At 46.5% G+C, this 13,206-nt stretch overlaps 1 protein-coding gene across 2 annotated transcripts in view; it reads left to right on the top strand.

Moving 5' to 3' along the window:
* CRTC1 (CREB regulated transcription coactivator 1) overlaps window positions 1-13,206 on the top strand; it is a 45,103-nt gene that overhangs the window by 13,736 nt on the left and 18,161 nt on the right. The window contains exons 2-6 of one of the 2 annotated variants that reach the window (XM_062510125.1): window positions 4,310-4,426; window positions 5,796-5,843; window positions 8,580-8,717; window positions 10,467-10,528; window positions 11,936-12,030. In XM_062510125.1, the coding sequence (XP_062366109.1) occupies window positions 4,310-4,426; window positions 5,796-5,843; window positions 8,580-8,717; window positions 10,467-10,528; window positions 11,936-12,030 (460 nt within the window). The remainder of the gene's footprint in view (window positions 1-4,309; window positions 4,427-5,795; window positions 5,844-8,579; window positions 8,718-10,466; window positions 10,529-11,935; window positions 12,031-13,206) is intronic. The other variant, XM_062510126.1, reaches the window with a different exon arrangement.

Here is a 13,206-nt window from a genome sequence, read left to right on the forward strand (position 1 = left end):
CCAGTCCCGCTGGGATGGCAGCAGGAACTGCAGCTTTTGTTTGACTTGGTGTTTAATTCCAACTGCAGAGAGAAACCAGACCAGCATTTGGGAGCTTCTTTTCCTTCTGCTTCCTCTCAGCACAAGTTCCTCCCATCCAAAATCCAAAATCTCAATTTCTGCAGCAGGCCCGGGTGCTCCAGGTGAAAATTCTTGGGGAATTTCATCCCTGTCCAAGCAAACTCTTGCTCAGCACAACGGGATTTCCCAATAATGCAGCTTCTAAAACCCCCTCTAAATCCTGCCAGCAGAACTGAAGTCCCAATTAAGCTTCAATAATTATTTTCTAATTTTAATCCGTGCTGGTTTTGCTGCTTATTAGGCTGGAGGTGCTAAAGAGGAAAGGTTTTTATTTTTTTAAAGAGGAAAAAAAAAAAAAAAAGAAATTATAAGAAAGCTCAGTGTGGAAACTGCAAGGCAGTGAAAAGGTGTTATCAGTAAATCTTTGCTTCCTGTAGTCACCAGATATCTGGGGTTTTATCAAACGGACACTCCACCCTTTTATTATCGTTCTGGCAGTCCAAATCTCATCTGTTAAAAAAGACATTTTTAGAAAAAATTTTACAATGCACTGGGGTTGATTTACAGTGCCAAAAATCACCAAACTTCCCAAAAAGTTCTGCCCACAAATTTGTATTTACTCAGAATTTTTCAGGGAAGAATTTCAATAAGTTAAAGTATTGAATTATTAATAAATGCTTCATTTAGTTCCCATCTGTATATTAGAAAGTCTGTAGGAAGACTGGATTTGTATTTAGGGTTTTTTTTCTGTCTTTATTTATTATTTATTTAATTGTAGAATTTGAATCTCTCCCTACAAACACAGCTGTATGTCCAGCAAATGGTGACCCAAATGGAAAAATTGATGAATTTCATAAAAATGTTCAAATAAATTATATGATTGTTCGTGATTAAATTGGATTTTAAAGAAAAAAAAAAAAGAAGTGAGGATTTAAAGTTGAGTAAGAGGCTGGTGGAAGGGAAATTACAGATTCCATTTGGGTCTGGCGTTTGGGGAATGTTTCTTGAGAGCAAGAAAACCAGGCAGAAATAAAGTGGATTAACAAGCAAAAGCTGTTTCCTTACCAAAAGCTTTCTTGGGAAGGAACTGGGATATTTAGCAATATTTTCAGCTGTCAGGGAGCTGCTCTTGGCCACCTCACAGAAAAATGGAAAAACTGCAATTTAGAGTCACCAAGTTCTCGTGGTTGATGAAATTAATAAATCTGGTGAGCACTCAGTAATTCCTTATCATTCTTCCCTGGCTAAATTCATCCAGAATCCAAATTGCATTAATTGAATCCAAGCCCAGGAGATAACCCTGGAGCTGCCCTGAGACTTGTTAACATTTCCAGAGTAAGGGGAATTTTTCTATTAAGAAAAAGCTTTTTGTTTCTTGCTTTTAAAATCAAACCCTCCTCAAAACCTCACCCCCAGTTGTGCCATGTGCCTGCAGGGTGGATGGAAAGGAAAATGAAATTTTATTTTAGGCACAGCATCTGGTTTCCTAAAGGGTGAGGACAGATAGCCCAGAGAAATTGTGGATTTCCCATCCCTGCAAGTGTCCAAGGCCAGACTGGAGCAGCCTGGGGTAGTGGAAAGTGTGGGGTGGAATTAAATAACATTTAAGGTCCCTTCCCAAAGTTTTATTGTGGATTTTGGTGCAATGAGGTATCTCAGAGAAATTTGTAGATTTTGCTGAGAAGGAAAAAAAAAACAAAAACCCAGAGCTGATTTCACTCCTGATTTCCTGCTGGAATGACAACAAGCTCCTAAGATTCAAACCAACTTTATTTTCCAGCTCAAAATCCAGAGGACACAAATCCTGCTCTGCATCCACTTGATCTTCACAGATTGCAAGTGGCAGTTGTTGATGGGCTCCAATAAATGTGGAGTCTGGGGGCCACTCTGTCCTGCAAGGCAGGAGCTGAGCAGAGCAGCCTCTCCCTGCTGTGCTGATGGATGAGAGCAGGGAGCAGCAATCACTCCTCTTATTTTTGGCACTGATCTCCAGGAGTGTTTATCCTTGCTAAAATTAATGGTGCAGCCAAAGCCATTGAACAGCCTGAGCTCCCTCCCCAGCTCTTGGGTCACTTCATTTCCATGGAAGTGCAGCACAAAAGACAAATGCTCCTGACCTCCCTGTCCTGTGCTGCTTTGAGGTGGGAATATCCTGACAAAAAAACCCCTAAAATCCTAAAAAAAACACCGAGCTACCCCCTCCTCCCTGGGTGCCTTTTGGAGTTTCTTGAAAGGAAACCAACACCTGTTGAAATAATTACTTCAATGTTTGGCCCAAATCCCAAACAATGCTTTAAAAAAAAATATTAAAAAAAAAAAAAAAAACCTAAAAAAACAAAAACATGTGCAGGGGCCAGGGGGGATAAAAAAACACAGCTAGTTCTGATATTGTGCTTTTTGTGCTCTTTGAGTTGGAAGGGCTGTGATTCATTAAGTGATACCAGCACAGGGTTTCTCTAATTTCATGTCTTGCTTCAGGAACTGCGTGGCAAAATATTGCACAAGAAAAGCTAAAGGGCCCTTCCTGCTCCTTACATGGGTTCTCTCTGAGCCATTGGATAGGAAAAATTTGGAATATTTTATAAATCTTCAGCCTGAGGGGTTATTAGCCCTTTTTTAAGGGGAAAAAAAAACCCCTCAACAGCTTTGTGGGTGGTGTTTTTCCCTTGCAGCCTGGCAAAGGCAGGACACAATCTTGGAGTTGTTTTCCCACTTCAGTGATCCTGGGATTCTGTGCTCCATGAAGAGGTTTCATCTCCTAAATCAAGGATTAATTTGGTCCCTCAGCTCAAGCACAGAGATTTTGGCTGTCTGTGCTGTTGGAAATTGGTGGTTTCTGGGGGAAATTCTGTGAATAAAAGGTATTTGAGTTTTCTGGGAATTGTTTGGATGTCAGGAGAATGTGTGAGCTGTCCTCTTGGTTGATCTTTTATTCAGGGACTATTTTAATATGAAATTCCTCCCTGGAGTGGAATTCCCAGAGCAGCTGTGGCTGCCCCTGGATCCCTGGCAGTGCCCAAGGCCAGGCTGGAGCAGCCTGGGATGGTGGGAGGTGTCCCTGCCATGGCAGAGGTGGGATGAGATGATCCTTAAGGTCACGTCCAGCCCAAATCATTCTGGAATTCTGTGATCTTCCATGGATACTCCCCAAAGTGCTGGCATGGAATAAACAGGCTGGGCCTTTTCTGTGCATCCTGTCTGAATGCTGGCAGTGTGCTGTGGGCACTCTGAGCATCCCTGAGCACCCCTGGACATCCCTAAACTTTCCTGAATATTCCTGAGCACCCCTGGGCATCCCTGAGCATTCCTGAATATCCCTGAGTATTCCTGGACATCACTGAGCATTCCTCAGCATCTCTGAGTATCCCTGAGCATTCCTGAAAATTCCTGAGCACCCTTGAACATCCCTGAGCACCCCTGGACATCCCTGAGCATCCCTAAACATTCCTGAATATCCCTGAACACCCCCGAGCATCCCTGAGAACCTGTGAGCATCCCTGAATATATCCCTGAGAATCCCAGAATATCCTTGAGCATCCCTGAGCATCCCTGAGCATTCCTGAAAATTCCTAAGCATCCCTGAACACCCCTTAGCATCCCAGAATATCACTGAGCATCTCTGAGCATTCCTGACAACCTCTGAGCATGCCTGAAAATTCCTGAGCACTCCTGAACATCCCTGAGTGTCCCTCAACATCCCTGAGAATCTCTCAGCATCCCTGAGCATTCCTGAAAATTCCTGAGCACCCCTCGGCATCCCTGAAACATCCCTGAGTTCTCCTGAACATCCCAGAATATCCCTGAACATCCCTGAGCTCTCGTGAACATCCTGAGCATCCCATGTAAACATCCAGAAATGTCTCCAACGCTGAGTGAACCCCTGGAATATTTTACTGGAGGGCAGTACCTGGGATTGAGTGGAACTTTGCAGATCATCCCCTTCATTTCCACGTGTACCTGTCCCACAGGGAATCCTCGTGGTGGTTTGATTCTTCCTTGGCTGAAGGGGTTTTCTGTGAAAACCTCTCTGTCCTTTGTTTGAAAACCTGGCTCTGCCTTTTCCTTGGAAATCTCTCCCTTCCCTTTCTCCTGAGCTTTTCTTGCTGCAAGAAACTCGTGGAGAAGTTTGAGCCTCCTTTGTGAAAGTTGGATTGATGCCTTTTAATGATTTCCATTCTCAGCGGTCACAGTGTCGAGTTGTGCTGGTTAAAACAGTTAAAACTGTATTTTCCCCTTCCTTTTCTTTCAGCTACAGCTGCAGAAAACTCAATATTTGCAACTGGGGCAGAGTCGTGGCCAGTACTATGGGGGGTCATTGCCAAATGTGAATCAGATTGGGAACAGTGCCATGGATCTCCCCTTCCAGGTGAGTTCTGAGGGTTTTTCCTTGGATTTGCTGGTGAATTCTGTGCTTGGATGCTGGTGTGCTGGCCCAGAAGTCAGCACCCTGCTTTAAAAACTTCTGATGAGTTTGGGATGTGTGGGCATTTTTGTTTTTTTAATATTGATTATGGTAGATTTTAGCTCTCCTGTCCCTGGTTTTGAGGTCTTGGGGTCAGGAGTACTCTGAGAGATGCAATTCCTAATGAAATTTGGGAAGATTCTGTAAATTCAAAGCAAAATGGGAGGAAATAAAGGTGATGTTGGGAAGTGGGGAGTGCAGGAATTGATGTGCATGTTCTGTGGGAGGAATTTTGGGAGAGGAGAAGAGCAGTGGGTCACAAAGTGCTATCAGAATAATCACTTTTTTTTTGGGCTGGCTGAAAAGGAAATGTGAGAATGTCCTGGTTGGGTTTTGTGACTCCAGGGATGATGCACCTTAAACAGAAAATCAGAGTTTCAGGTGAATAATTTTGCTGTTTGAAGCGTGTTTGGACAGAGGATGTTGTCCAAGGACAGGATTAATTGATGGATCCTTTGGGAACTCCTGATTTTCACATTTAATTGATTGAGAGTGCTCCAAATAATGAACATTTCTGCATTGGTTTTCCTTTTTTGAGCAGTCACAGTTACAGTTGAACTCTTGAGGATGTGGTGGGAAGGAAATTTTGCAGTTTGTGGTTTTTTGATGGAGGCTGCTTAATACAAATGGAGAAACTCTCGCTGACCTCCTCTAACTGCTTCTTCAAATAGGTGCAGACAGCTGAATTTGAGCAGGTTAAAAGCTTGAATCTTGTGCAAGAGGAGAGGCTAAAGTCTATTTTAATCTTTAATTCTTTGGGGAATACAGAGCAGAGGTTTGTAGTGGATTGAAGTCCTCAGTGTTACTCCACAGTGTCTGCTCTGTTCAAGTTTTTTTGTTAAGGAGGCTAAGAATTCCTTTTAAACAATAATATTTCTGTGCTTGATGGCCATCACTGCTGGTTTTCACCTGTACTGCTTTAATCCTGACTGCTGAAAAAGGAATATTCAAAAATTTATGAATAACTGGAGGAGGAGACAAAAACAAACTATCCTTAAACCCTGGGGTTTTCTATAATTTTTCACACACACACAAACACACACACACACACACTAAAAAACCCAAATTGACGTTGTTCCAGATGGTGACAAGCAACAAAACAACCTCCATGTGTTTGTAGCAGGGTGGGGAGAAAAGCTTTCCAGGTTTTTTCCAACTGGAAGCTCCAAGCACGACTGCAGACGAGGCTGGGACGGTGTGAAGGCAGAGCCTGGGTGGTTGTGCCTGCTGAGAGCGTTGGTGTCTGAGCATCTTCTGCTTCTTTGATTTGCAGCACAACGGAGCTCTGGCTGAAGCCTTTGGAGCAGTTCCTGTCTCTTTGGTAAACAAGTTTTTAGGTTTGTGCAAATACGTATTTAGGACTGGTCCTGTTTGCCCAGGTGGATACGTATTTGTGCACCTGCGCTGCGTTTCTTTGGTTCACCCCCAGCTCCACAGGACTGCCACACAAATCCAGGTTTTGCCATGCATCCCAGTCTGGAACATGCAAATAATTCCTCTGCAGATTCCCTGGACTTGCTGTCATGTGGTTATTTCTGTTTTTTGGGGTTTTTTTTGGTTTTTTTTTTTTGGGAGGGTTTTATTTGGTGCAGATAGCAGATTATTCAGTTTTGGCCTGTGGTTTCAGCAATCTCTGAGCATGTGCACTCAGCCTGCATGTTTCAATCCATGGGGAAGGGCAGAATGAATTCCCAAATCCTGCTTGGCACCAGGAGGCACCAAAATACCAAGCTGCAGTAGGTACCACTGCTCCTTCCCCCTCACCCAGCTCACCTGGGTTTATTTTCCTGGTCAATCCTAAAGTGACACTTGGAGAGCACTGAGCTTTTTCCTTCCTGTCTGGTTTAAGCTGATTTTTTTCATGCTTTGAGGGATTTTGGGTCTGGTCTCAAACCCTTGAATGTTTTTCATGGGAGTAAAAACTTTTTAGTTCTTCATTTTCCCAAATAAAGTCGATGCTCAGATCTATTAATTTTTTTAATCCGTTTTTTCCCCCGTGTAGTTAAATATCTCATGCCATGCAGAGATGGGGAATTTTAATCCATGAACACTGTCTTGGTGTTTGGCCCTAAATAAATTTTATAGGAAGGTTGCTGGGAGAAGTCAGACCTGTTGGAGGTGATGCCATTTCCTCAGGTGTTTTCTGTTTCCTTAAATTCAGGGTTCTTTTGGGATCTGGGTTCCTGGAAAGCCAGGAAACAGCATTGCCCAACAATCCCCCTTTCTATAAACTGTAGCCCTGAGCTGGGACACATCCCACATTTATTTGTGCCACTGCTCAACTCAAGTGAGACTTTTATTGTGTTTTTAATGAGGAAATTGTGCCCCCCCCAAAAAAAGATAAAAACCTGACAAATAGCTGTTTTTACACTGAACTTTTTGTTTTTAAAGTTTTATGCTTTGGCCTCCCTTTAAATTCCAGGTGAGCTCTGCATTCCCTGTGCTCTGGGCTGGCTGCTCCTTTTTTTAGCAGCACTGTGCTGACACCTCTGACATAGGAAATTACTTTTCCTGTTGACCTTCCAAGCACGTATTTGCAAATTTTGCTGCCTTTTGGGCTGTGACAACAGAAAAAAAGGAGGACTTTGAGACCTTTTGTGGCTTTGGATTGATGAATATTCCCACTTGTGTGTGGGGATTGTTGTTCAGTGCTTGCAGCAGAGATTAAAGCACCGTGTTTGAATTTAAAAGCCTAAAAATTGAGATTCTGTTTGAGTTTTCTCAGCCAAGTGAGGAAGTGAAGCACAAACCCCGTGAACTGAAGTGCTGAGAGTCCTGTAAAAAGTCACTGTGCTCCTTTCTAGTCCCCTGTTGCCTTAAATATTCTGCTGCATGTAAAATGTTGGCCCTGAAATGAGAAAATAAACACCACAGCCCCTCTGCAGCTCTGTTAACACAGCCTGTGTGTGCAGAGAGGGTGAGGAGCCCAATATTTGCTGAAAAGAGTTTAAAATAGTAGAAAGGCTCTTTAAAAAGTTCATACAAACAAAGCCTTTCAAAACAAATGCAAAGCTTTATAGAAATAATCTTTTCAACAGCCAAAGCTGACACTTGGAAAAAAAAGCAAAGCAAAATAAAATTTAAAAAAAAGAAAAAGGGACGAATGTGGAAGCCAGATGGTTTCATGGCTTGGCAGACAGGACAGTGCATTTGCCACGTGCAGCACCTGAATGGAGGAGGAAATTTTGGATTTCCAAACAGATGGTGTTGAGGGACTCGGCAAAGCTGTTCACATTGGCAGGGAGTGCAAGGCTGGGGAGGATTTTTCTCCCTGGAGAGCCATAAATTGCTGGTGGAGTAGGAGCAGAGATTGACCCCTCGGTACTTCCTTTGTCCCCCCCCCAGGCATACACTGGGAAGGGATGTGGAAAATGGGAAAGTTTTTCAGTTTAGCCTGGGAATTCATCTTCCCTGTCCTTCCTTCCCCTGCCATCCTCCTGCTCTGAAATCATCTGCTCAGGAACTGCTCAGGATGTCAGTGCTGATAAGAGTCCAGGTGGGACCATCCCACCTCGGGTCACTGAAGGAGCTGAAAAATCACTTCAGAACCATCACACAGAGGAGGAAGGAAACCACTTTTCTTTTTAATCTCTCAATGTCCCATTCAAACAAATATGCTGCAAGGAGGGGTGAGAGGCAGCCCCGAGAGCAGGCAGCGTGTCCTGGGCAATGCTGAGCTCAGCGTGCAGCTCCTCCCTGCGTCTCCTGGCCTGGGCTCAGGCTCTGGGTGGCAGCATGTTCCTCCTGGATGCACCCTGCATGCTGCACCAAGGGCATGTGGACAGCAGCTGGCAGCTCCTGCCACGCTCACCCCGGGGTTCAGGGGTGCCAAGGTGTGAGGGCAGCGCTGAGCCAGGCCAGGGCAGCTCCAGCATGGCCCCTCCTGGAGGAGACAGCTTTCCCTAAAGAGTTGTCGGAGGACAAGCGAAGCGACGCAAGGTTCACGTGTTGTTTTGAGTGTGATTCCTGAGGAGGACCCAGCCTGGCACAGGAGGAGGAGGAGGCTCTGGCAGGCTGGGGGGCGTTTCCCTGGGGATAATCCCTGTGTCTCTCCCAGACCCCATTCCAGTCGTCGGCGCTGGACACGAGCAGAACCACGAGGCACCACGGGCTGGTGGACAGAGTGTACCGGGACCGGAACCGCCTGGGCTCGCCGCACCGCCGCCCGCTCTCCGTGGACAAGCACGGCAGGCAGATATCCTTGGCAGCAGGGCTGGCACAGCAGGGCTGGCACAGCAGGGCTGGCACAGCAACCCTGCCTGTGCTGGGCACAGCTCCCTTCTGCAATCCCTGTGTGCTGGGCACAGCTCCCTTCTCCTGCAATCCCTGCCTGTGCTGGGCACGGCTCCCTTCTGCAATCCCTGCCTGTGCTGGGCACAGCTCCCTTCTCCAATCCCTGTGTGCTGGGCACAGCTCCCTTCTCCTGCAATCCCTGCCTGTGCTGGGCACGGCTCCCTTCTCCTGCAATCCCTGCCTGTGCTGGGCACAGCTCCCTTCTCCTGCAATCCCTGCCTGTGCTGGGCACAGCTCCCTTCTCCTGCAATCCCTGCCTGTGCTGGGCACAGCTCCCTTCTGCAATCCCTGCCTGTGCTGGGCACAGCTCCCTTCTCCAATCCCTGTGTGCTGGGCACAGCTCCCTTCTCCTGCAATCCCTGCCTGTGCTGGGCACAGCTCCCTTCTCCAATCCCTGTGTGCTGGGCACAGCTCCCTTCTCCTGCAATCCCTGCCTGTGCTGGGCACAGCTCCCTTCTCCAATCCCTGTGTGCTGGGCACAGCTCCCTTCTCCTGCAATCCCTGTGTGCTGGGCACAGCTCCCTTCTCCTGCAATCCCTGCCTGTGCTGGGCACAGCTCCCTTCTCCAATCCCTGTGTGCTGGGCACAGCTCCCTTCTCCTGCAATCCCTGCCTGTGCTGGGCACGGCTCCCTTCTCCAATCCCTGCCTGTGCTGGGCACAGCTCCCTTCTCCTGCAATCCCTGCCTGTGCTGGGCACAGCTCCCTTCTCCAATCCCTGTGTGCTGGGCACAGCTCCCTTCTCCTCCCCTCCTCACCCAGCTGGTGTCACCTCCCATCTCTGTGTCACTCCCTTTCCCAAGATGTGAAAATCCTATTTCTAGTCCCGAATTGCCTCCTGTTTGTGAGTAAGAGTTGAGCTTTCCTCAGCTTTCCCTGGGGATGATGATCCACGTGGAGCTGAGGGATGCTTGGATGGACTGGGGACACTCAGCAGGTGTCACTCAGGGCAGAGGTGTCCTGTAAATTTGGTGGCCCTCTCTGATGTGGTTGCTGCCATCATTGGCTGGGTTTGTGTGAGGCATTGGGCTCTGTCCCATGGGATATCTTCGTGTCTAAACTGGATCAGTGGATCAGGATGTGTCCAAAGGGTTCTGGTCAATGGCTCAGTGTCCAAGTGGTGTCCTCAGAGTTTGTTTGGGGACACTGAACATGGACAGTGGGATTGGGTGCACCCTCACTGCCAGCTCTGGATCCTCTCATTCCAACCCAAACCATTCCATGATTCCCTGAAAGGTCAGGGCTATCTTGGGGAAATGGAGTTTCCCTTCAGAGCTGAGCAAACCCATGGCAGGATTCTCCTTTGCAGCTCCTCGTGCAGTTCAGTGCGGGTTGATTCATCCTTTTGGCATTTGGGGATGGGAATGAGCTGATCGTTTCTGACAGGTTTAAAATCAGCTGGGATGGATGGGGCTGGAGGGGATGTGTGACAGCAGGGTGGAGGCACCAGCAGTGAAATCCATGCAAAAGGAGGAAGAATTTTTACTGCTCAGATATTCCAACAATCCACAGAGTACTTTGGGTCGAGATCCTTTTACACTTCCCCATAGAAAAATCTGTGAGTGTAGTGGTTCTGACAGGATAATTGGAATTATTCTTGGGAAAAGATTTGCTGCTGGAGTGGGAAGAGTTGCTGCCTTAACCCAGGCTCACGTGGACAGCTGCCCCTATGGCACCGTGTACCTGTCCCCGCCATCAGACACGAGCTGGAGGAGGTGGGTGTCACCATCCTGGGGGGTGTCACCATCCTGGGGGGTGTCACCATCCTGGGGGTTTGGGTGTCACCATCCTGGGGGGTGTCACCATCCTGGGGGTTTGGGTGTCACCATCCTGGGGGGTGTCACCATCCTGGGGGTTTGGGTGTCACCATCCTGGGGGGTTTGGGTGTCACCATCCTGGGGGTTTGGGTGTCACCTGAGGGGTTTGGGTGTCACCATCCTGGGGGGGGTGTCACCTCCTGGGGGGTTTGGGTGTCACCATCCTGGGGGGTGTCACCATCCTGGGGGATGTCACCATCCTGGGGGTTTGGGTGTCACCTGAGGGTTTGGGTGTCACCATCCTGGGGGATGTCACCATCCTGGGGGCTTGGGTGTCACCTGAGGGGTTTGGGTGTCACCATCTTGGGGGTTTGGGTGTCATCACCTGAGGGGTTTGGGTGTCACCATCCTGGGGGGTGTCACCTCCTGGGGGGTTTGGGTGTCACCACCTGAGGAGTTTGGGTGTCACCATCCTGGGGGGTGTCACCTCCTGGGGGGTTTGGGTGTCACCATCCTGGGGGTTTGGGTGTCACCACCTGAGGAGTTTGGGTGTCACCTGGGGGGTTTTGGGGTGTTGTGTGACACTGCAGCACTTCCAGCTGCAGCAGGTTGGAATTGTGCCTTTTGAAATTCAGGAACTGAGTTTTTAAATCAATAGTGCTCCTTTTAAAAGAAATTTAAGGTGTCTGCAAGCGATGCATTAATTTAATGGTACCTTTTGAAAGGTAAATCCTTAAAGTTTAATCTTTCAACATCCTTTAAAAATCTTTAAAAATCTTTAAAAATCCAGAAGTTCCCAGGCACAGCCCTGGGACTTGGATGTTGGATAATTAGACTTGGATATTTCTCTGGGTGCAGAAGCTGGGCTGGGAATGTTCCAGGGGGAAGGAACACAGGGTTACAGTTTTTGAGAGTGACCACAATCACAAAGTTCATCCTGAGATGTGTTTGCCATGAGAATTCCCATCTCCACAACATCCTGTGCCATTCCTTTTCCTCCTCCCAGCCAGGAATGTTTGTTTTTCAACCACCACAATAACCAAAGTATGGCTAAACAACTTAAAAATGGCATTATTTGGTCATGTTTAATCTGAACAAAGCAGATAAAACTGTTCTAACAAGGGCAGCCAGTTCATCCTGTGTTCCTCTCAATCCCATTATTGAAACAATTGCTCTTCAAACTTGAACTAATTTGTTCTGCAAATTGATTTTTTCACAAGGAAATTCTGCCTGGTTTCTGCCATATAGAGATTTTTGGGTTTTAATGCACAATATTTAGCTTTTTACCAAGTTGTTGCTTTTAATCTGAGAGGAAAATTCTGACAATAAAAAAGTAAAAATGTTGTGGGTTTTGCTTTCTCTCAGGACAAATTCTGACTCTGCCTTGCACCAGAGCACCATGACTCCAGCTCAGCAGGATTCCTTTTCAGGAGGGTCACAGGACATGCAGCAGAAAAGAGGTGAGCAGGGGAAAAAAAAAGAAAAAGGATAAAAAGATTTATAACAATGGAATCCTCACGGATTGGGCTCCTTGTGTTTGTAAAATTTAGCAGTGCTGAACACAATGGGATCCCATTCCAGGAATGTGAAATCCAGAAAAAAAACCACCCAAAACAAAGGGAGAACGTTTTCCTGAGCTCCAAATTGTGTCATTGCTGCCCTGGGGAGGATCCTCGGGGCTGGTGAGGTTCTGGAGTTCTGAGCACTCCCACCCTGGAATTGCCAGGATTTCACTCGGGGACACCCAGAGGTTTCACCCCCTGTTTATTGCTGGGGATCCCCAACACTGCAGACAATTCCAGGCTGGAGCAGCTCTGCACCCTCACTTCTGGTGCCCTCTGCTGGGGCCTGTGCCTGCTCCAGCTCAGGAAAAAATCAGGAATTGTTCATCCTAAAACTCCTTCATTCCCTGATCCCAAGGAAAACTCCTGCATTTAAATCCTTCAGCCCTTGGACACGTCCGTGCTGTCCTGCAGCTCTGCCAGGAGCTCCTGGAGCTGCAGATCCTTGGGAATTGTTCATCCAGAGCAGGATTCCAGAAATCAGAAATGAATTTAATTAAATTAAATTCCAGTGTAAATCGGAATTTACACTCACGGGTGTTAGATTTTTTTTTTTTTTAAATTTTACAATCGTTGTTTCTTTGTCACGTTAATCAACAAATAAATATCCTTGGGATGTGGAGAATTAAATTCCAGTTTTGTGGTGTTTCTCCATGTCAGGGAGGAGGGATTTGGGTTTTCCCCAATGGAATTGGCCCCTTGGAAACCCCTTTGGATGTTCAGGGTTTTGATCACTTGTGCAAATTGCAAAAAAAAAAAAAAAAAAGGGAAAAACCAGATGCCAAAGAAACCTTCCATGGATATGTAAGCACAAGAAATTGGAAGCCAGGATGTTTTTAAGTATCATTTGGGTGGGTTTTTAAAAATTCCATTTATTTAATAATTAATTAAATACAATTTCAGTCTGGTTTCATGAATTTTGGGGGTTTTTGAACCAACAGAATTCAACTGTTTCATCCTCCTTGATAATTTAAACTTGGTAACATTTTCCCAAAAGTTAAATTTCCAATCTGAGAATGTCTCAGTGAGAAGCTGAATATTATTGATTATTAGTGATTCCTTTTTTTTTTTTTT

Source organism: Cinclus cinclus, chromosome 28 (genome assembly GCF_963662255.1).
Source record: "Cinclus cinclus chromosome 28, bCinCin1.1, whole genome shotgun sequence".
Lineage (NCBI taxonomy): Eukaryota > Metazoa > Chordata > Aves > Passeriformes > Cinclidae > Cinclus > Cinclus cinclus.